This window comes from Halichoerus grypus, chromosome 15 (genome assembly GCF_964656455.1).
Source record: "Halichoerus grypus chromosome 15, mHalGry1.hap1.1, whole genome shotgun sequence".
In the NCBI taxonomy this organism is placed as follows: Eukaryota; Metazoa; Chordata; class Mammalia; order Carnivora; family Phocidae; genus Halichoerus; species Halichoerus grypus.
Window position 1 is genome coordinate 60,047,061 of NC_135726.1, and position 20,582 is coordinate 60,067,642.

Genomic DNA, 20,582 nt, shown 5'->3' on the forward strand with positions numbered 1-20,582 from the left:
AAAAAATGAAGAATTTATCTAAAAGGTGAGGTTCTCAGGGTGCCTGGGTGGCTCAGTCAGTTAAATGTATGCCTTCGGCTCAGATCATGATTCCAAGGTCCTGGGATGGAGCCCCACATCGGGCTCTCTGCTCAGTGGGGAGCCTGCTTCTCCCTCTCCCTTTGCTGCTCCCCCTGCTTGTGCTGTCAAGTAAATAAAATCTTTAAAAAAAAAAAAAGTGAGGTTCTCTCCTTGATAATTCAAAAGAAAATAAAAATTCTAACTTTTAGAAATGAAGATGTTTGAACTCTTCTCTTTTCATTGCCCCCTTAGACCTCAACATCCTTGAATATATTCAAGACTCTGTCTCTCAGTGATCAGAGACCAGCCCTGGGGCCAGGTAAAAGAATCCTGGGGGATGACTTTCCTTCCTCCCCACTCTGGCAGGCAGAGCTTATCAAGACACAAACTACTGGACAAGTCAACCAGCACTTCAGGTATCATGGTCATCTGGAGGTGAAAGTGGACAGCTGCCTTTTGGCCCCTGACCCAGAGCCTGTCTTTGGAGGGATGTGCCCATGTTCATTCAGGGAAGTTAGATGCAGTCTTTATGTGGAAGACAGGGGTGTGAAAGAAATCCTGCTTGGGTGTCAGGCTACCTGCATTCTGGCCTCAGGTCTGACATAACTTGTAATGACATTGGGGAAGTCCTTTCCCCATTCTCCCACACAAAGGTATACCTCTCTGTGTCCCATTTTGTACAAGAAGGCTAGGCTGTTGATCCTAGTGACCATTTAAGCAAGCTAATTCTCACTTCATTGAAGCACAATTTAAAAACAATGAAGTGTACCCATTTTAAATATACAATTTATTGACTTTTGACAAATGTTTGCACTTGTATAGCCACGACCATATATTTGGTGTCAAATCCAAAAAATCATTACCAAGACCAATGGCAAGGAGATCACCCACACGTTTTCTTCTAGGAGATTTATGGTTTCAGGCCTTACATTCAAATATTTCATCCATTTTGAGCTGATTTTCATTTATGGTATAAGACTGGGGTCCAGATTCAGTCTTTTGCAAGTGACTGCCCAGTTTTGGCAACATAATTTATTGAAGAGACTACCTTTCTGAATTGTACATTCTTGGCTCCTTTGTCTAACTAAAGTGACAAACCCGTATATGCACGACTTTATTTCTGGGTTCTCTATTCTGTTCCACTGATCTTTGTGTGTTTCTATGCCAATAATGAAATTTAAAAGCTTGTTTAATTCCAAACCCTCATATTCTTGGGTATGATTTCATATTTATAAAATTCTATACACCCTGTAAATATTTATCAGGTTAATTCCATGCAATATTCTGTGATGAGGCTGTATCCTTCCAATACCTCCCCATTCACAGAACTTTCATAATCAGATAAAGGGTGTGTTTCATTAAAACACAATGACTGGAATGCTTTCCAACTAGCTAAATAGGTTACCAACTAATTGACTTTTGCCCTCTATAATCCTAAGGTCATTTCTGACCCAGTCATACCTGCATAATTTTATGATGAAATATCAATATAAAGTTATACTTTTGCCTGATGACAGTTAACGGATACTGTTAAGCAATGAAGCCACAGTAAATAAAGCAGTTTACTTACCAACACTGACCCTACCATGTCACACACAGGGAGAACCTTCATAAAGAAGTGAGCCCTCACTGACTTGCTCTATGTCTTTCTCAATTACTTCATTTCTTTGCATATCTGTTCTTCTATTCCTTTTCTATTGTTCCTGTAACAAATTACTACAAACTTAGAGGCGTAAAAATTATCGCACAGTTTTTGTAGATAATACATAGTAGGATCTTGGTTTGGGGCCCACTCTGAAAATCTTTTATTAGTTTTTTGCCATTCAAAATGATTATTGAGGGGCGCCTGCGTTGCTCAGTTGGTTAAGCATCTGCCTTCGGCTCAGGTCATGATGCTGGAGTCCCAGGATTGAGCGCAACATCTCTGCTTCTCCCTCTGACCCTCCCACGTCTTGTGCTCTCTCTCTCAAATAAAATATTTTTTTAAAAAGTGATTATTGATATAGTTAAGATTAATATATACCATATTTGTTACTAATTTCTATTTGTCACCTTTTCTGTTGTTCCAGTTTGTCTTCCAGTCTTCTCCTGCTTTTTGTGGCTTTGAGCATTTTATGATTTTGTTTCTTAGCATATCAGTTATACTTTTACTTTTACTTTTTTAATTGGTTGTCCTAGAGTTTTCAATAAACACTGACAACTAATCCAAATCTACTTTCAAACACTATACCACTTCATGGATAATGTGAGTACCTTATAATAACAAAATAATCTCAATTCCTCCCTCCCGTCCCTTATATCATTGATGTCATTCATTCCACGAATATAAAAGCATAATAAGAGCACACACACACATTAAGATAAACATAAATAACAGAATATATTGTTGGTGTTACTATTGGGAAAAAATTGTTGTTAGATCAATTAAGAATTACAAAAAATAATACTTTTGGGGCACCTGTTTGGCTCAGGAGAGCATGCAACTCTTAATCTCATGGTCATCAGTTAAAGCCCCATGTTTGGTGTGGAGCCTACTTAAAATTAAAAATAACAATAGGGCACCTGGGTGGCTCAGTTAAGCGTCTGACTTTTTTTTTTTTTTTTTTTTGATTTTTTTATTTATTTGCGAGAGAGAGAATGAGAGACAGAGAGCATGAGAGGGAGGAGGGTCAGAGGGAGAAGCAGACTCCCTGCCGAGCAGGGAGCCCGATGTGGGACTCGATCCCGGGACTCCAGGATCATGACCTGAGCCGAAGGCAGTCGCTTAACCAACTGAGCCACCCAGGCGCCCCAAGCGTCTGACTCTTGATGTCACCTCAGGTCATGATCTCAGGGTCCTGGGATCGGCCCCGCATCGGGCTCCCTGCTCCGCAGGAGGCCTGCTTCTCCCTCTCCCACTCCCCCTGCTTGTGTTCCTGCTCTCGCTCTCTCTCTGTCAAATAAATAAATAAAATCTTAAAAAAAAAAAAAAAAAAAAACCTTCGTAATTTCAAGAAGTTGAAAATAATATGCCTACATGTGGGGTTTGTTTTTTTTTTTTTGGCATTTATCCTGCTTAGTGTTCTCTAAGCCTTCTGGATCTGTGGTTCATTTCCTGTTATTAATTTATCCCTTCACAACATATTTTGAAAAATATAATCCCGGGGCGCCTGGGTGGCTCAGTCAGTTAAGCGGCTGCCTTCGGCTCAGGTCATGATCCCAGGGTCCTGGGATCAAGCCCCGCATCAGGCTCCTTGCTCAGCGGAGAGCCTACTTCTCCCTCTCCATCTGCCTCTCTGCCTACTTGTGCTCTCTCTCTTTCTCTGTCAAATAAATAAATAAAATCTTTAAAAAAAAAAAAAAGAAAGAAAGAAAAATATAATCCCTATGGAGACTGAGTCCCTAATTGGCTCAAAAGACTGAATATCTTTTGTACACGCCATCGCCTCCAGGCCACATGGTTTGTGATGTGTCCCTCAGGGGACTACTGGGGAAAGAGTAGCTGGAGCTCTAAGCAGGGGATTGCCTTGGGGACCCATGGTGGGAAATCCATCTCCAGAGGAAGAAAGGAAACTCATCCCATAGGGTCCCACCTAAACCGCATCCCCAGGTGTGCTACCTCCCTCCAGGTGTCTACTCCAGTCCCCACGCACCACCCTTGCCCTCCCACCTGGCATGGTGGTCAGCTGGCATGCCCCACCCTGCTCCCCACATGGCTCAACCCGTTTCTCACTGTCCCCACTAAGATGTGACCACACTCACAATTGGGTCTGCAAAGGAAAAGACCTCACCAGGTTGCTGTGCAGAACCCTATCCTCATCCCCTACTTCTGGGCGAGGCCCTGCCCCACCTGACCAGTTGGGCATCAAAAGACCAACAGTATTCCTAAGAGATTTAGTCTTTCTCCGCAAGACACCACCCAGAACTCAGGTTACATGATAAATACTGGGTCACATCCATGCCTTAACTTAGAAGGCAATGAGAAGTTCCAGTTGCCCATAATTTCCATCAGCAGTGACAAACCACAGAGCTCAGCATCCTTAAGTATGTTGAGGTGGTGACTGATGTACATTATTGGAACCTGCCACGTGGCAGGAGTTAAATGACTTCTGCCACAGAAACGGTCAGTGACTTCAATCTAGCAGGGACTCTGCAAACATTAGAAAGCACAATGCGGCATCTAAACCTTCCCCAAATGGGGAACTTACGGGAAGTCACTCCACCGTAGACATTCAGGTGAACAAAGTTAAATTCAGGAAGTTGGCTGCCTCACAAAGGTTCTCCCCCACTGTAATTTTACAAAGCAAGGAAATATCACCTTCTGTGCTATTTTAAAGCCTTTCTGCAATGTCAACTCTCCAGTGTGGAATGAAGACAGATGACTGGATAAAGGAATGGTGTCATTCACCTCACTCATGAGACCTTACAATTTGGTGTGAATTCTGATTTTTCTGAAACTGTATCTTTGGCCAAATGATTACCTATATTCTTCACATTTGTCTTACCTCAGGCTGCTCTAAAAAATCATAAACTAGGTGGCTTATAAAAACACAAATTTATTTCTCAGTCGTGGAGGCTGGATATCTGGCAGAACAGTCCTTATAGGGTCTGGTTCTGTGTCTGGTGAGATCCTTATTTATAAATGATCTTCAAAAATGGTCTTTACATGATATATAGAGGAAGCAAGCTCTCTCAGAACTCTTATGAGGACAATAATCGCATTCATGAGGGCTCCACACTCATGCCACATTCTAATTGCAATTCCCTCCCAAAGACATCACCTTAATTCCTAACCCTATCGCAGTAGAGGATAGGAATTTAACATATGAATTTTAGTGAACATAAAGATTCAGTTCATATCACTCATAAGGACTTGACCAACTATATACTTTGTGGTTTAATGAGACTGGAGCTTTGGCTGAAAGATTTTCTACATCCCCAGCACTTCTAACGCCCTTCTCGAGTGTGAACTCTTTCATGATAATTAAGAGCAGTATGACCAATAAGAGATTTCCCACATTTGTTGCACTCATACACCTTTCTCTTGTGTAAATTCTCTGGTGGTGAATGAATGTTGCCATCCACTTAAAAGATTTCTCATATCTGGGGCACCTTGGTGGCTCAATTTGTTAAGTGTCCAACTCTTTATTTCAGCTCAGGTCATGATGTCATGGGCCATGGGATCAAGCCCCAATTCTGGCTCCAAGCTCAGCAGGCGACAGCTTCAAGATTCTCTCCATTTGGCCCTCGCCTCAATGTTCTCTCCCTCTATAAAATAAATAAATAAATCTATAAAAAAACTAACACATTTCCCACAAACATTACACTTAAAAGGTCGTTCACCTCAGTAAAGCTTTAGGTGTACAATGAGATTGTTTCTCTGGAGAAAGGATCTTCCACAGTCACTGGACACATAAGACCTTTATCCAGTGTAAACTCCAGTGAGAAAAGAAGCCAGTCCTGGCGATAGAAGACTTCCAACATTCACTGCAGACATACGGTATTTCCCCTCTCTGAGATCTCCAGTGATAATGGGGGCACAGGGGGCACACGAAGAGGTAAAAGATCTGGCACAGTCACTACACTTACAAGGCCTTTCCCCAAGTTGAACCCTATGAGTAACCAACACTGAGCTATGGATAGGAGATATTTCACATCCACTGCACACATAACAGTTTTCTCTACTGGGCCATCTATGAAATGAATGATAACAGGAGAGGTGCAGGACAATGTCCTCAAAGGTCACACCACCCTTTCATGAAAGGGACAGATGAAACCATGAACATTTTCTCTCTGAGAACCCACAATCCAACCCCCCACACATCCACCCCAGTCTCCCCACGTCAGAATAAATATCAGGTCCTGGTGCCTCTAATGCTGCTCTCCTCTCACCTTCCCATCAATCACTGTGTTCAGTCCTCAGCAGTAACAGGCAGGGGGACACATGGATGCACTCCAAGCTCTGGGTCTGGCATACAAGGTGCCATCCCTCTGCCACGATATTCCCATGGAGTCTCCCAGGTTGTGCCCTCAACACAGCCAATTATAGGCCCTGCTCTACCAGGAAGTCTTCAATACCAGGGCGCTGAGGCCCTTAGCTCACACTTCCCCTCCATGTGTACAGGATTCTGTAGACTGTACCACTCTCACGTCTTCAGGCCCCACAGATGAACTCCCACACCTTCCTGCTCCACACCAAAGGATCCTCCCTTGACTGACACTTGTGCTTGTCACATGACATCCAAAGGATGTTTGACAAACTCAAACAGGTTCCAGAGCCACCCCAGGACTCTCAGGGATCCCAAATGAGGGAAAGCCTCAAATGCTGCTGAGAAGCCCTCCTCACCTGCCTCTAATCCTCCCTTCAACAACAGACACTCACAACCACTGTCAACTTCGGATACTCACAGACCCTCTTCTACTTCTCTGCTGCCCATGCTGTCCCTCCACCATCGGGAACCAACCATCCTCTATTGAACCTCTGTGAAAACCCCAGCCCTAAGGGTCTCCTTGCCAGGCACAACGAACCACAAATGACATCTGCCCCAGACATTTTCTAGCAGAAGACTCTGAAACACCCCAGACACCAGAAAAGCTGACCACAAGATCCTGGTGAAGCCCTAGAACGCGGAACAGAGAGCAGCCCCAGCCTGTCACCCTGTCTCAATCTTAGATGTCCTCAGCCATCTCTTCAATCATCCCAAGGAACCTTGGCCATCATCTGCCAGATCTTTCTCTCTCCTTCACTCATGTTGACAATGCCCATCAACCACAACCACGTGCTACGCAAGAAAACCACTCATCAGCACCTCTTAGTGGGATACTTGACCTACTAGGAGCATCGCCACTACACTCTGCATTCCCTTCCTAATTGTGATCCAGATCTCCACCCGGGCCACACAGTAGCCATCACTTTTCAAACCCTCCGTCCTGAAACCTTCCCCCAGTTTCCCAAACATTGCTGTCCAGCTCCCTAGTTGATTCCATGACTCACGCTTCTCTGACACATCTGAGACTGTGAACAATTCACCCCATCACAAAGGTCTTGGGTTATAATGCAAATTAACACAGAAGCTGGATTATTTATGTATATATGTATGTCCGTATTTTTTATTTATTTGCAATTATCCTCTCAGACACAGCAAGTTTGGGATGCGCAATCTACTCGTTCCCTCATGTTGGGAGAGCCCAATCCTGCTTTCAAACCACCCCCTAGAGTGCACACAATGTACAAGATTAAAGGTAACTAAACCAAGATGGCGTTTACTAATGCATCAACCAGAGCAACACATGGCACACAATTCCTGTGTGGTGACCTGGGAGCTGCAAACAGTCATCAAAGCATCATGAGACCAACAACATTCCCATGGGATTTAGTCTTCCTGTGCAAGTCACCACCCAGAACTCAGATCACCCACTGTGGACCAACACTGGGTCACATCCATGCCCTAACTTAGAACGGAATGAGGAGTTCCAATTACCCATAATTTAGATGCGCAAACGAGAAAGCAGACAGGTCGGCATCATTAACCATGTTGGGGTGGTGACTTATGCACACTATTGGGAACCACCACGTGGCAGAGGTGAAAGGACATCTGCCACAGACACTGACAGGGACTTCCATCTTGCAATGATTGCATGCACACCAGAGAGCACAATGCAGGTTCTGAGTTTTTCTGAAAATAGCTGGAACTTATGGGAAGTCATTCCACTGCAGACATTCAGGTGAACCACACTCGAGTCAGGTAGGTGGCTGCCTCAGAGGTTGTCCTCCAGCCTAAACTATACTAAGCAAGGAAGTATCACCTTCTGTGCTATTTTAAATCTTTCCTGCAGTGTGAAGACTGCAATGGTATCTAAAACCATTATGACTGATAAAAGATTTCCCACATTCACGGCATTCATAAGGCCTTTCTCCAGTGTGAACACTCTGGTGCGAACGGAGGGCAGAACTACCAGTAAAAGATTTCCCACATTCACGGCACTCTAAGGCCTTTCTCCAGTGTGAAGTCTCTGGTGACGATGGAGGGCAGAACTAGCAGTAAATGATTTCCCACATTCAGTACACTCATAAGGCCGTTTACCTGAGTGAACCTTTTTGTGTACACTGAGGCTATCTTTTCGGGGAAAGGATTTACCACATTCACTGCATTCATAAGGCCTCTCTCCACTGTGAACAGTTTGGTGAGCACGATGTTGATTACTAGTGATAAAAGATTTGCCACATTCACTGCACTTATAAGGCTTTTGTCCAGTGTGAAGTCTCTGGTGATAACGGAGGGCAGAACTAGCAGTAAATGATTTCCCACATTCATTACACTCATAAGGCCTTTCTCCAGTGTGAACTCTCTGGTGACGACGGAGGGCAGAACTAGCAATAAATGATTTGGCACATATATTACACTCATAAGGCCGGTCACCTGAGTGAACCATTTTGTGTACACTGAGACTACCTTTTCGGGGAAAGGATTTGCCACATTCAGGGCACTCGTAAGGCCTCTCTCCACTGTGAACTCTCTGGTGAGCACGATGTTGATTACTAGTGATAAAAGATTTGCCACATTCACTGCACTTATAAGGCTTTTGTCCAGTGTGAAGTCTCTGGTGATAACGGAGGGCAGAACTACTGGTAAAAGATTTCCCACATTCACGGCACTCATAAGGACGTTCTCCAGTGTGAAGTCTCTGGTGAGAACGGAGGGTAGAACTAGCAGTATAAGATTTCCCACATTCACAGCACTCATAAGGCCTTTGTCCAGTATGAAGTCTCCGGTGAGAAGATAGGGCAGAACTAAAAGTAAAAGATTTCCCACATTCTCTGCACTCATAAGGCCTTTCCCCAGTATGAAGTCTCTGGTGAGAACGGAGGGCAGAACGAGCAGTGTAAGATTTCCCACATTCACAGCACTCAAAAGGCCGTTCTCCAGTGTGAACTCTCTGATGATGACGGAGGGCAGAACTAGCAGTAAAATTTTTCCCACATTCATTACACTCATAAGGCCTTTCACCTGAGTGAACCTTTATGTGTACATTGAGGCTCGTTTTTCGGATAAAGGATTTGCCACATTCACTGCACTCATAAGGCCTTTCTCCAGTGTGAACTCTCTGGTGATAACGTAAGATAAAACTACCAGCAAAAGATTTCCCACATTCACTGCACACATAAGGCCTTACTCCACTATGAATTGATTGGTGATAACGTAGGGCAGAACTACCAGCAAAAGATTTCTCACATTCATTGCATTTATAGGGCTTTTGACCAGTGTGAACTCTCTGGTGAGAACGGAGGGCAGAACTACTGGTAAAAGATTTCCCACAATCACTGCACTCATACCGTCTTTTCCCTGCATGAGATTTCTGATGATATGAGAGGGCAGACATAGAGGGAAAAGATTTTGCACAGCCACGACACTTATAAAACCCTTCTCCAGACTCAACCCTATGAGTAATCAACACTGAGCTACAGCTAACAGCTTTTGCACATCCACTGCAAACATAACTCTTCACCCCACTGTGCCATCCCTGGGGATCAATGAGGACAGATTTACAGCCTAAGGACTTCCCACATTTGCTGCACGTGTACTGTCTGGATGCACTGTGAGTCTTTCCATGTTCATTCAGGGCTGGTGTCTGCCTAAGGGATTTTACACATTGACCAAACTCGTATGTTTTTCCAGTATGGTATCTCTGGTGTATGGCAAATAAGGATTTGTACCTGAATGCTTTCCCGCATTCACCGCACACAAAGGACTGTCTTCCAAGGTGGACACCCTGGTCCTGAATATGTGTGTGTTTGGGACCAAAGGCGTTCTTGCATTCTCCCCAGGTGTCATGACTTTTTCTGCTTTGTAAAGTTGCCCTGCACTGGGTGACCGTGTGTGGCTTCTCCCCAGTATGAGTGGCCTCTTGCTGCAGATGCCCTGAGCCAGACAGGAAGTCCTTCTGAACTTCTCCACAGGTAAGGGGCTTTCCTGAACCATGGAATCCCCAGCTCTTCACAACAGAGGCCCTGTCCACACGGCTTCTGAAGGGTTTCTCTCCCATGTGCTGTTTCTCACGTTTTCTGAAGTCAGTAATGAAATAAAATCGTTTCCCACAGGCCCCACACCTCAACAGTTTCTGGCTGTTTTCTTTTCCCTGGTGCGCAGCCAAGTGGAAAATGTCTCTCAAGACTGGACCACACATCTCACAGGGGTGGGTCTTCCGGCAAGACTGAGCTGCCTTGGGCGTCCTGGTCTGTGACACGCCTACCGAAGTGCTCTGGGCAAAGGGTGCCTCCTCATCCTCTGCTCCACAGCAACAACCTGAAGGCAAAGAAGCGCTGGTGAAATTTGTGTTGACTATAGCGAGGGGGTGAGCCCATCACATACATGCACCCGACTCATCTAGGCAGGACCGTACAGCATGCTTTTCCACACACAGGAGATGAAATTCAACTGAAGGAGTGTCCGTCGTGCATTACTGGGCCCGAGTGGTCAAAGTATTATGGAGAGCACACCAGAAGGACAAAAAACTACGGTATGACACAAGGAAAACAGCCAGGGGCTACAACTTGTTTTCTGCCTACACAAAGGTTTGTGTAGGACCGTTTGTGCTGCTGGTGTTTGGCTGAGTAGACGGTGGCAGCACAATCCAATCACACGAAATTGACTGCAGTCAAGGTCAGTTTAAGGACACGTGAATATCTCATTTCAAAATGTTTAGGGGTGAATGTTGAGGTACACAGAAAGAACAGTGACAGAAATGGATGAGATGTGGACACCTGAGATGCAGGGATTATCCCTGTACTGGCATTCACGGAATTACCAAAGGAGTAGAATCCATTTGACAAAAAAATGTCAACAACGAGGAAGGAAAGACAGAAGCGGGGTGTGGCCATCGGCAATGGCACCAAACTCTGGCTGAACAAACAAACACACTGCCCAGTGTGATCAAACACAGGCCTGATATCACACCATTGCCAGCTAACATTCATGAGAAACAGGCTCCCTATGACACCACCTGGTCATGTCTGGAGCATGTCCATGCTTTGATACACAAGGCACTCCTCCCTGTAAGCCGTAGCTGAGCAACTACAGGATACCAGGAAGATAGAAATGCTGTAGGAAAACAGGCCAAGTGGACCGCCAGCACTGTCCCAGAGCTACTCAGGACACGACGGACACAGAAAAATGTCCTATGGAACTGTTATCAGCAGGAAGGTAGAATGGGAGATACCATCCTTAACCCCAAGAAAAATCAACCCAACAGCTGTCCATGAATGACATTAGTCTCCGAGGGCTCAACCGTCCAATTAAGATGGACTAGTACACAGTGGAGCATAAAAGAAGGCACAAGCACACAGAAAAGACGGCTGGAGACTGTTATTAGCAGAGACATGTGGGGACGGGTGGGAAATAAGGCCTGGGGCTATCTCCATCTGCCACAGGGTGGGTGCGATTGCAGTCCCTGCTCAGCAGAGCCTCCAGCTTCCTGCTCCTCGGAGGACACTGGAACAGTTGCCACCAAGTCAACCAAAGCCTAAAGCCAAAGCCATCTTCAGAAAGAAGATCAAATCTTTAAGCAGCACATTTCTGATTTCAAACTAGATCACAAAGCTAGACAATTCAAAACAATTGGGTACTGGCATAAAAACAGAACAACGGAATGGAAGGAAAAGCCCATAAGGACAGCCACACATACACAGTCAACTACTCTGACAGTTATGCCAAGAAACGACACTGCGGAAGAAATAACCTCTTTCTACAACTGCTGCGAAATCGGAGTATCCAAATTAATAAACAATAAGAGTGTATCCCCATCTTACAGCATCCTTGAAACGTACGTGTAATTGATTAAAGACAGAAACTTATAACCTGAAACCCTAAAACTCCCAGCAAAAACAGAGGGAAAATCTTCTTTAACCCTACTCCTGGCAATAATTTTTTGAATAGGACACCCAAAGCATATATAACATAAGCAAAAGCGAAGTAGGACTATACCAAATGGAAAAGTTGCAGCAGAGCCAAAGAAACACACAAAAGACTGAAAAGGAGATGTTCAAGTGCCCAACTCGAGCTCACAATCCCTGATCATCAGAGAAATGAAAACCAACACCACTAGGTATCACCTCGTAGTTCTTACAATGGCTATTACCAAAAAGACAAGACAGGTTGGTGAGGATGTGGAGAAAAGCGAACCCCTGAATACTGTTGCTGGGCATATAAATTTCGGAAGTCATGATGGAACACATTAGGGAGGGCACACAAAAAGTTAAAAACAGACGACCATATGTTCCACCACTGCCAATATCAGCTATGTGTGTATCCCAATGCAACAAAATCAGTATCTCCGCAAACTATCCTCATGTCCGTGTCCACTGCAGTACTGTTCACAATAGCCAAAATATAGCAACCTCTTTAAGTGTGTGTCAGGGTTTAGAGTTACAAAGAACATCTGGGGCAGGGCGGGGCGGGGGGAGGGGAGGTGCTGGCAGGCTCAGTAGGTAGACCATGCAACACTTGATCACAGGAGTTCTGAGCTCCAGCCCCACACGGGGTGTAGAGATCGCAAAAAAAAGTTTTTTTAACTCTTAAGCAAAATAGTAAGGTGACAAAGAACATTTTGGAAACACGGGACACCTGGGTGGCTCAGTCGGTTAAGCATCTGCCTTCGGCTCAGGTCATAATCCTAGGGTCCTGGGACCTAGCCCCACATGGGGCTCCTTGCTCAGCGGGGATCCTGCTTCTCCCTCTGCCTGCCACTCCCCCTGCTTGTGTGTGCTCAAACAAATAAATAAATATATCTTAAAAAAAAAAAAAAAAAGAACATCCAGTAAACACGCACATGCATGAAAACTCAGTCATAAAAAGGCAACACTGCCACTTGCCACAACATGGAGGAACTTGGAAAACATTATGCTAAGCGAAATCATCACACAGAAAAGACAAATACTGTATGGCATTATTTACATGGATATCCTTTTTTTTATTTTAAAGACTTAGTTATTTGTGAGAGAGAGACTGAGAGAGCGCCTGTGCACATGAAGAGGGGGGCAGATGGTCGTCAGGGATACACACTTTCATTTACATGATGATTCAGTTCTGAGGAACTAATACAGCATGTTGACTACAGTTAATACTGCATTTTGTAGAGCTGAAATTTGCTAAGAGGGTAGATATTAAGCTTTCTCACCACCACCAACAACAAAGGTAACTATGCCAAGTAATGGTTCTGTTGATTAACTTCATTTTGGTACTAATTTCATAATGTTTAAGTACATGAAATCATTATGTAATATTTTCAATAATAATAATTTGATTTGTCAATCATACCTAACAAACCTGAAGGAGGGGGGCAGGCAGAAGAAGAGATGTAAACATTACAAAAAGATCCATACAGGGACGCCTGGGTGGCTCAGTCGGTTAAGCATCTGCCTCCGGCTCAGGTCATGATCCCAGGGTCCTGGGATTGAGTCCCACTTCGGGCTCCCCGCTCAGCGAGGAGCCTGCTTCTCCCTCTGCCTGCTGCTCTCTCTCGCTCTCTGACAAATAAATGAATAAAATCTTTAAAAACTAAAACCAAAAGATCCATACAGGACATTCTTGAGAACTAGCCCACGGTCCACTAAAGTAGTGACCATACCAATGCCTCCAATTTCAGGCACAGGAAGGCACAAGGAAATGTCACCTAAGAGAAGGGTCAAAACCTAGGTCATCGAAAAGTCATGGATCTGGATACACGGACCCAGCCAGGGAGAGGACAAGCAAGTTGCAATCCATCAGCCTCACTGCATGACCACTGACCTCTAATCTTACCTGATCAGGGCTCAGCACAGAGGATACTGGGAGCTGCAGGGCAGAGAAAAGGGCACACCAACAACTCAGAGCTAGCAACAAAAGCAACTACCCAGAAAGCTGGGGAAGCAAGCAGTGTCCACAGTCCACATGAGAGAAGGACTAACCTACCCTGGAAAATGCAGAGGGGGGACTCGGTAGTACAGAGTCTAGTCCAGGTCAAAGGGGAGGCTGAGGGCCTTACCCAGTGAGGATATAAGTGTAAAGTTCTCCAGCATCACATGGTGGTACAGCTGTCTCTGAGCCTCATCAAGAAGCCTCCACTCCTTCCAGGAGAAGTACACAGCAATGTCCTCAAAGGTCACACCACCCTTTCATGAAAAGGACAGATGAAACCATGAACATTTTCTCTCTGAGAACCCACAATCCAACCCCCCACACATCCACCCCAGTCTCCCCACGTCAGAATAAATACCAGGTCCTGGTGCCTCTAATGCTGCTCCCCTCTCACCTTCCCATCAATCACTGTGTTCAGTCCTCAGCAGTAACAGGCAGGAGGACACGGAGATGCACTGTAAGCTCTGGGTCTGGCCTGCAAGGTCCCATCCCCCTGCCACGATATTCCCATGGAGTCTCCCAGGTTGTGCCCTCAACACAGCCAATTATAGGCCCTGCTCTACCAGGAAGTCTTCAATACCAGGGCGCTGAGGCCCTTAGCTCACACTTCCCCTCCATGTGTACAGGATTCTGTAGACTGTACCACTCTCACGACCCCACAGATGAACTCCCACACCTTCCTGCCCCACACCAAAGGATCCTCCCTTGACTCACACTTGTGCTTGTCACATGACATCCAAAGGATGTTTGACAAACTCAAACAGGTTCCAGAGCCACCCCAGGACTCTCAGGGATCCCAAATGAGGGAAAGCCTCAAATGCTGCTGAGAAGCCCTCCTCACCTGCCTCTAATCCTCCCTTCAACAACAGACACTCACAACCACTGTCAACTTCGGATACTCACAGACCCTCTTCTACTTCTCTGCTGCCCATGCTGTCCCTCCACCATCGGGAACCAACCATCCTCTATTGAACCTCTGTGAAAACCCCAGCCCTAAGGGTCTCCTTGCCAGGCACAGCGAACCACAAATGACATCTGCCCCAGACATTTTCTAGCAGAAGACTCTGAAACACCGCAGACACCAGAAAAGCTGACCACAAGACTCTGGTGAAGCCCTAGAACATGGAACAGAGAGCAGCCCCAGCCTGTCACCCTGTCTCAATCTTAGATGTCCTCAGCCATCTCTTCAATCATCCCAAGGCACCTTGGCCATCATCTGCCAGATCTTTCTCTCTCCTTCACTCATGTTGACAATGCCCATCAACCACAACCACGTGCCGCGCAAGAGAACCACTCGTCAGCACCTCTTAGTGGGATACTTGACCTACTAGGAGCGTCGCCACTACACTCCGCATTCCCTTCCTAATTGTGATCCAGATCTCCACGCAGGCCACACGGTAGCCATTACTTTTCAAACCCTCCATCCTGAAACCTTCCCCCAGTTTCCCAAACGTTGCTGTCCAGCTCCCTAGTTGATTCCATGACTCACGCTTCTCTGACACATCTGAGACTGTGAACAATTTCAAAACAATGTAGGACATCCCCCAGGAAAATCAACCCACTGCTACCTTCAACCCAGTTAATGGGCGCTTCCGTCCCTTCAGCTGCTAGGAACTGTGAAAATTAGTAACTGGAAACCTCACGAAAATGGAGTCGGGAGGTTGAGGCATAGGGAGCCCTCAGGCACTGCCCCTTGTTGGACTGCACACCCAAGAGGAAGAGACTGCCTTGACCTTATATGGGGATAGTACTTCACCAGCACAGGCCCACGAAGACCGTCTGTCCTGACCGCCCCACCCGACAGCTCAGCCAATCAGAAGCCACAACTCCCAGCTCACTCCAGGGGACCTGCAGTTGTAACAGCCTCGCGACTTCGCCGCCTTCCCCTCAGGAAAGCCCACCTCTCCCGTTCTCCACACCGGCCTTCTGTTCGGACTCGGCCTGTTTGTTCCAAACTGCAGTCCACTTCCGTCTCCACAGAAACCCATTCGTGCAGATAAAATTACCGCCACATTTCACCTTATCTTTAAGGCTCACGGACCACAAGCCCGGGGCCCTCCCTCCCTCCCCCTCTCTTCTCACCCGCAGCACCCCGGTCTGCCGGAGCCCTTCTCAGAACATACACCAGCAGTCAGCCAGTTCTCCCACATCCAGGCGGGCCGAGGAGCAGTCCGGGGACAGAGCCCCCGCCGCCTGCCGTGCCCTCCTCCTGGGCGCCCGGCCTCCTCGCCGACCCCCGCGGCAGGCTCTCTTCTCCGGCGGCCAGACAACGCCTAGTCACCCCCGCCTCAGCCCACCTCACTCCCGCCACGACAGACGGCCTTCTCGGGCAGCGCGGGGACGGGCCTCATGGCCGCGCTGCACTTTGCTCCTGACACGAAGAACGGCGACGTGCTGGTCCCCGCGGCTGGCGCAGCCCCCTCCAGCCTCGGCCCCAGCCGCCCTCGGCCCCGAGCCCGCTCCCGCACGGGGCCCCCGCCCGCCGCCGCCTCCCCGTCCCGGACACCGGGGCCTGGGCCGCAGGGACGCGAGCCGGCGCCCCGCGCTCGGGCCTTCGGGCTCTGGGTGGGGGGACGGCGGGAGGGCCCGGGGGACGAGCGCTCACCTGAGCCGGGGCCCTGCGCGCGGCCGCCGCCATCGGACTCGGTGGGCCGGCAGCGGGGCCGGGAGCGGACACCCGGACTCCACTGGGTGCGGCGAGGACAGCGCCTCCCCTCGCGTCTTCACGATCAGTCACCCGGATCCTGACGCGCGCTCCGGAACCTTACGGGACAAACAGACCCAACCGGAGGCTAAAAGACCGCGGGGGGTGCGGAGGCGGGAAGTATGAGGGCGGAAGTCCCGCCCTCAGCGGATGCGCACGGCTAGAAACGCCGTGTGCTGTTCCCTCATTGGCTCCTCGCTGCGTCCCGGGCCGGGCTCTTCCGGGTGGGGTGGCTCCCGGAGCTCCGGCGGTCTCCGGTAGGGGGTCCCCCACCCCGGAGTTCCAGAGCATAGGTCTCCCCGCTCGTCAGGAAAAGCTAAAGGTAGTTACCACCTCAGAGACCTTCTAGAAGGCGCCACACGTCTAGGAAAAGAGAGAATCAAACAGAGATGTCACCGTGCTAGACCCATGTGCCTGGACATTGTGAGGCTTTTTATCATCAAAATGTGACTTTTGTCATTCTTGAACACATTGAGGCATAGTACTGTCAACCTTAAGTGTAAATTTCTTCAGGAACAGAGGAGTTTCAAGTCCGGGTAAGTACACTGTGGCCAACCACAAGCGAGTATGAAGGGAAAAAGGGAAGCACACATTAATTTCCCTCCTTAAAAAAGGAATGTCTAAAATGTCTGTTTTTCTCTTATTAAGGGATTACAACTCTTCGATGAACATAGAAAATGTTAACTGGAAAGGAATATGAGTTTTCATCAGGAGGCTGGGGAGAAGGTGGACTCTTGTGCAGAGGCCAAAATCCAAACTTTCTGCCTCACACTTGTGTTTCTAACGCTTAGGGCAGGGGCGCCTGGGTGGCTCAGTCGGTTAAGCAGCTGCCTTCAGCTCAGGTCATGATCCCAGGGTCCTGGGATCAAGCCCCACGTCGGGCTCCCCGCTCAGCAGGAAGTCTGCTTCTCTCTCTCCCTCTGACTGCCACTCTGCCTACTTGTGCTCGCTCTCTCTCTGTCAAATAAGTAAAAACCTTTTAAAAAAATAAAAATAAAAACCTTAGGGCAGTTAACCAGTAAAGGGAGTACAGAGGTCTGCAAGGTTTCTTGACTACATGCACACTCGGTGGTGCAGCTACAGCTGTTAGCACAGTGCTGGGAGGTCGTGCAAGGGGTCTGCTTCCTTAGTGCCCTGGGGTCGTGCAAAACGGTGTGTTCTGTTTTGTGGCATGCAGAATGCTCAGCTCGTTCCAGGAGAGAAAGCATGACCCATAGATAAACAGAGAGAGGATAATCCATCATGGAGTCTAAGGGTGCTTGTTAAACCTTCAAGAATACGGGGCGCCTGGGTGGCTCAGTTGGTTAAACCTTCAAGAATACTAGGTCGCCCGAGGGCCTGAGTTGGCTTTACCCATACATACCGTTTTTCTTAGTACAGAAAGAGGACCTCGGCTGCCCCCATTTTGACCTCAAACTTTCTAATCGGGTTCTTTCCAGCTTGTCTCTAGACTCCGATGGAAGACCCTGCTGGCAAGGCATCCCGATGGGAACAAAAACTACCCCCTCGAGCACTAAGGATTGCCCTGAGCCAGCAAGTCCCCACCCATGACCGACTCCAGGACAATGATCTATTTGACTTTCACTGCCTACCTGCATGTACCCATCCACCTTGGCCCCACGTTTTCCTTCTATAAACCTGGAAGTGTTCTCAGCCCTTTGGAGACAATCATTGAGAGGTTCGGCCATGGTCTTCTCTGTGTTGGGCTCCCTGAGATTCCTTTCTTGTTTACCACCACTGCTCTCTCTGACTTTGGATTTTGTCACCAGGGAGTGGCCAAACCTAGTCTGTTTGGGACCCCCAGGCTAGGTGCTCTTTCACCCCCATGCCCCAACACTACAACAAAGTCCTCTTTGTTGACCAACCATAATTTGTTGAGGTCTTTTCCTCTAAAGATAATCGTGGACAACCTAATCTGCTGAGTTTAGTCCAGCCTTCTATGCCTCATCGGTACCAGAAGGCGCCAGCGGTCCTGTTGGTGCATGTGGGAGGAATCGAGGACTCACCTCTGGACTGTTCTGTCTCATACCTGGTCTAGAATGGCCGGAGCTCTGGGCAGGGCCTTACCTTCAGGTTCCAAACATGGGAACATCAGCTCCAGAGGAAGTTAAGGGATGCAGCACGGAGGAACCTTCCTGAATCGCCTCCAGGTGTGTCAGCCTCCTGCAGGTGCTCCCATCCCTGCACCACACTTGCCCTCCCACCCAGCATCATGGTCCCCCTGCAGGCCTCTTCTTGGCTGAACCTCCCAGATGAGACCATGATCTCACCTGGGTACAAGGCAAAACAGTCCTAGCAGATTCCCACACTAACCTGCCTGACCTGGGGACCCTTTTCCTTCTGGTAGAAGCCCTACTCCGACTCGACTCCTGTCCTTCCAGTGGAGAGGAAGGCCAGCACTGACCCGAGTCTTCTGGGTAAGGCCTTGCTCCACCTGGCTCCCAGTCCTTCAAGGCAGGCAGCCGCCAGAAGTGGCCCTAGCCTTCTCCTGTCAGCTGTCTGGAAACACAGCTCACAGCCGTGGTGTGCTGCACGGAATGTAGACTCCTTTGCAGACCAGTAGTCGACTCTTAACACAAAGAGAAGGAATTAAATCATGTGGAGGTAATCACTTGAGCGGGAAAGTCCGTCCAATGTACTGGGTGGGTTCAGAGGAAGCAACTCTGACCTGAGTGGGTGTACACAACCTTGTCACTACTAACGTGAGACCAGCCAGATTTTCAGTCACCAGTCAGGGTGTTCAGGGACATCCCTCCCCTCTGGCCTGTCAGGATTAAAGTCTCCTGCCTGTGAGGCTCCTGCAGACCTCCAGCCAGCTCACAGCCCCCACAGCTGCTGTCTGCTAAGTGTTGTGAAGTGTCCTGCCTGCACATGCCCAAGTTTTCGCCCCAAACACCCAAGTAGTTTTTCAGCACCTTCTTTGAGCATATCCCGCTCTCATAATGGGAGAATTTATACTTTGGAATTTGGCAAGCACTACAAAGCGGGGATGCAGTTCTATATTTCTGAATGCCTGGACTTTACAAAGGCATTCCATAATGGTAGGAATGCACCCTAGACTTAAACGTGTAAGGTATTTTGGTCCATGACATTGTGCAGGACACAAAAAATCTCAGGAAAAATTAGGAAATAGCCTTCCAGGATTGCTAAGACTCCATCGAGAAAAATATCACACGATGTGCAAATGAGGAAAATTCCAAAGTTGTTATACAGGTCTTATTTGTAAATAAAAAGGAACTAGTGATAACTCATATGAAAGAAAATAGGCAATGACGTAAATAGAAATTGTACCAAAGAAGACATACAGGTGGTAAAGAAACACATGAAACAATGCTGAAAGGCAGAAATCTCTAGGAAATGCAATTACAACATACCACTACACACGTATTAAAAGGGCTGACATTGAAGACTGACCCTCTCAAGTACTGGCAGGGATGAATATACTGGAGCTCTCATTCATACCTGGTGGGAATGCAGTAGTGAACCCTTCAGACCCCATTTGGCCCTTTCATGAAAATGTTAACACTCACCTGCCTGTGCCTAGTCATTGTGCTTTGAGATTTAGCAGAAGAGAAATGAAACTGCTATCCGCATAAGGAATTATAATGAAAATTATATAGAGAGATTTGTTTGTGAAAGGGAAACACTGGAAATAACCCACATGCTCCAAACAGATGAAGAGATCAACAGTGGTACACATCCAGAGAAAAAAACAGTACTGTTGATGGAAACGGACATACTTGCAAAATGACCTCCAAGCCTTCAGGCCAAAGAAAAAGGCTGAGAAGTCCACCTAGAGGAGAAATGGTTTATTCAAGGACTTTGGGACAGAAACAAATCTTTAGCAACCATTAATGGGAGCAGGACTCCTCACCACCACCTCCAGAAATTTCTGCTTTTTTAGCCGTAGAGGCTGGGGAGTACCTGGGAGACACCCTGGGAAGAGG

At 47.4% G+C, this 20,582-nt stretch overlaps 1 protein-coding gene and 1 long non-coding RNA gene across 4 annotated transcripts; one reads left to right on the plus strand and one right to left on the minus strand.

The window, feature by feature from the left end:
• Positions 1-64: 64 nt before the first annotated feature.
• LOC118549669 (zinc finger protein 256-like) lies at positions 65-16,723 on the minus strand. Of its 3 annotated transcripts, none has more exons than XM_078063244.1 (4): positions 16,537-16,723; positions 14,059-14,185; positions 9,755-10,343; positions 65-200 (listed from the first exon to the last, which is right to left on the minus strand). In XM_078063244.1, the coding sequence occupies exons 1-4, from the start codon at positions 16,567-16,569 to the stop codon at positions 80-82; spliced, it is 870 nt and encodes a 289-aa protein (XP_077919370.1). In that variant the 5' UTR covers positions 16,570-16,723; the 3' UTR covers positions 65-79. The 3 variants fall into 3 exon arrangements, with proteins under 3 accessions (XP_077919370.1, XP_077919371.1, XP_077919369.1); XM_078063245.1 differs by lacking the exon at positions 65-200 and adding an exon at positions 829-5,307; XM_078063243.1 differs by lacking the exon at positions 65-200 and having other exon boundaries at positions 7,895-10,343.
• A 104-nt stretch (positions 16,724-16,827) lies between these two features.
• LOC144380273 (uncharacterized) lies at positions 16,828-18,288 on the plus strand. Its single transcript, XR_013444297.1, has 2 exons — positions 16,828-17,171; positions 18,075-18,288. It is a non-coding gene; the product is annotated as an uncharacterized LOC144380273 (long non-coding RNA).
• Positions 18,289-20,582: the final 2,294 nt, after the last annotated feature.

What these genes read in the sequence shown, in the direction of transcription:
- LOC118549669 (XM_078063243.1), bottom strand. Translation starts at nt 16,569, where the DNA reads ATGGCGGCGGCCGCGCGCAGGGCCCCGGCTCAG. An exon ending in CGCGCAGGGCCCCGGCTCAG is followed by an intron (nt 14,186 to 16,536) that starts GTGAGCGCTCGT and finishes TTTTCATGAAAG; the next exon opens with GGTGGTGTGACCTTTGAGGA. An exon ending in TACACTTATATCCTCACTGG is followed by an intron (nt 10,344 to 14,058) that starts GTAAGGCCCTCA and finishes CTTTGCCTTCAG; the next exon opens with GTTGTTGCTGTGGAGCAGAG.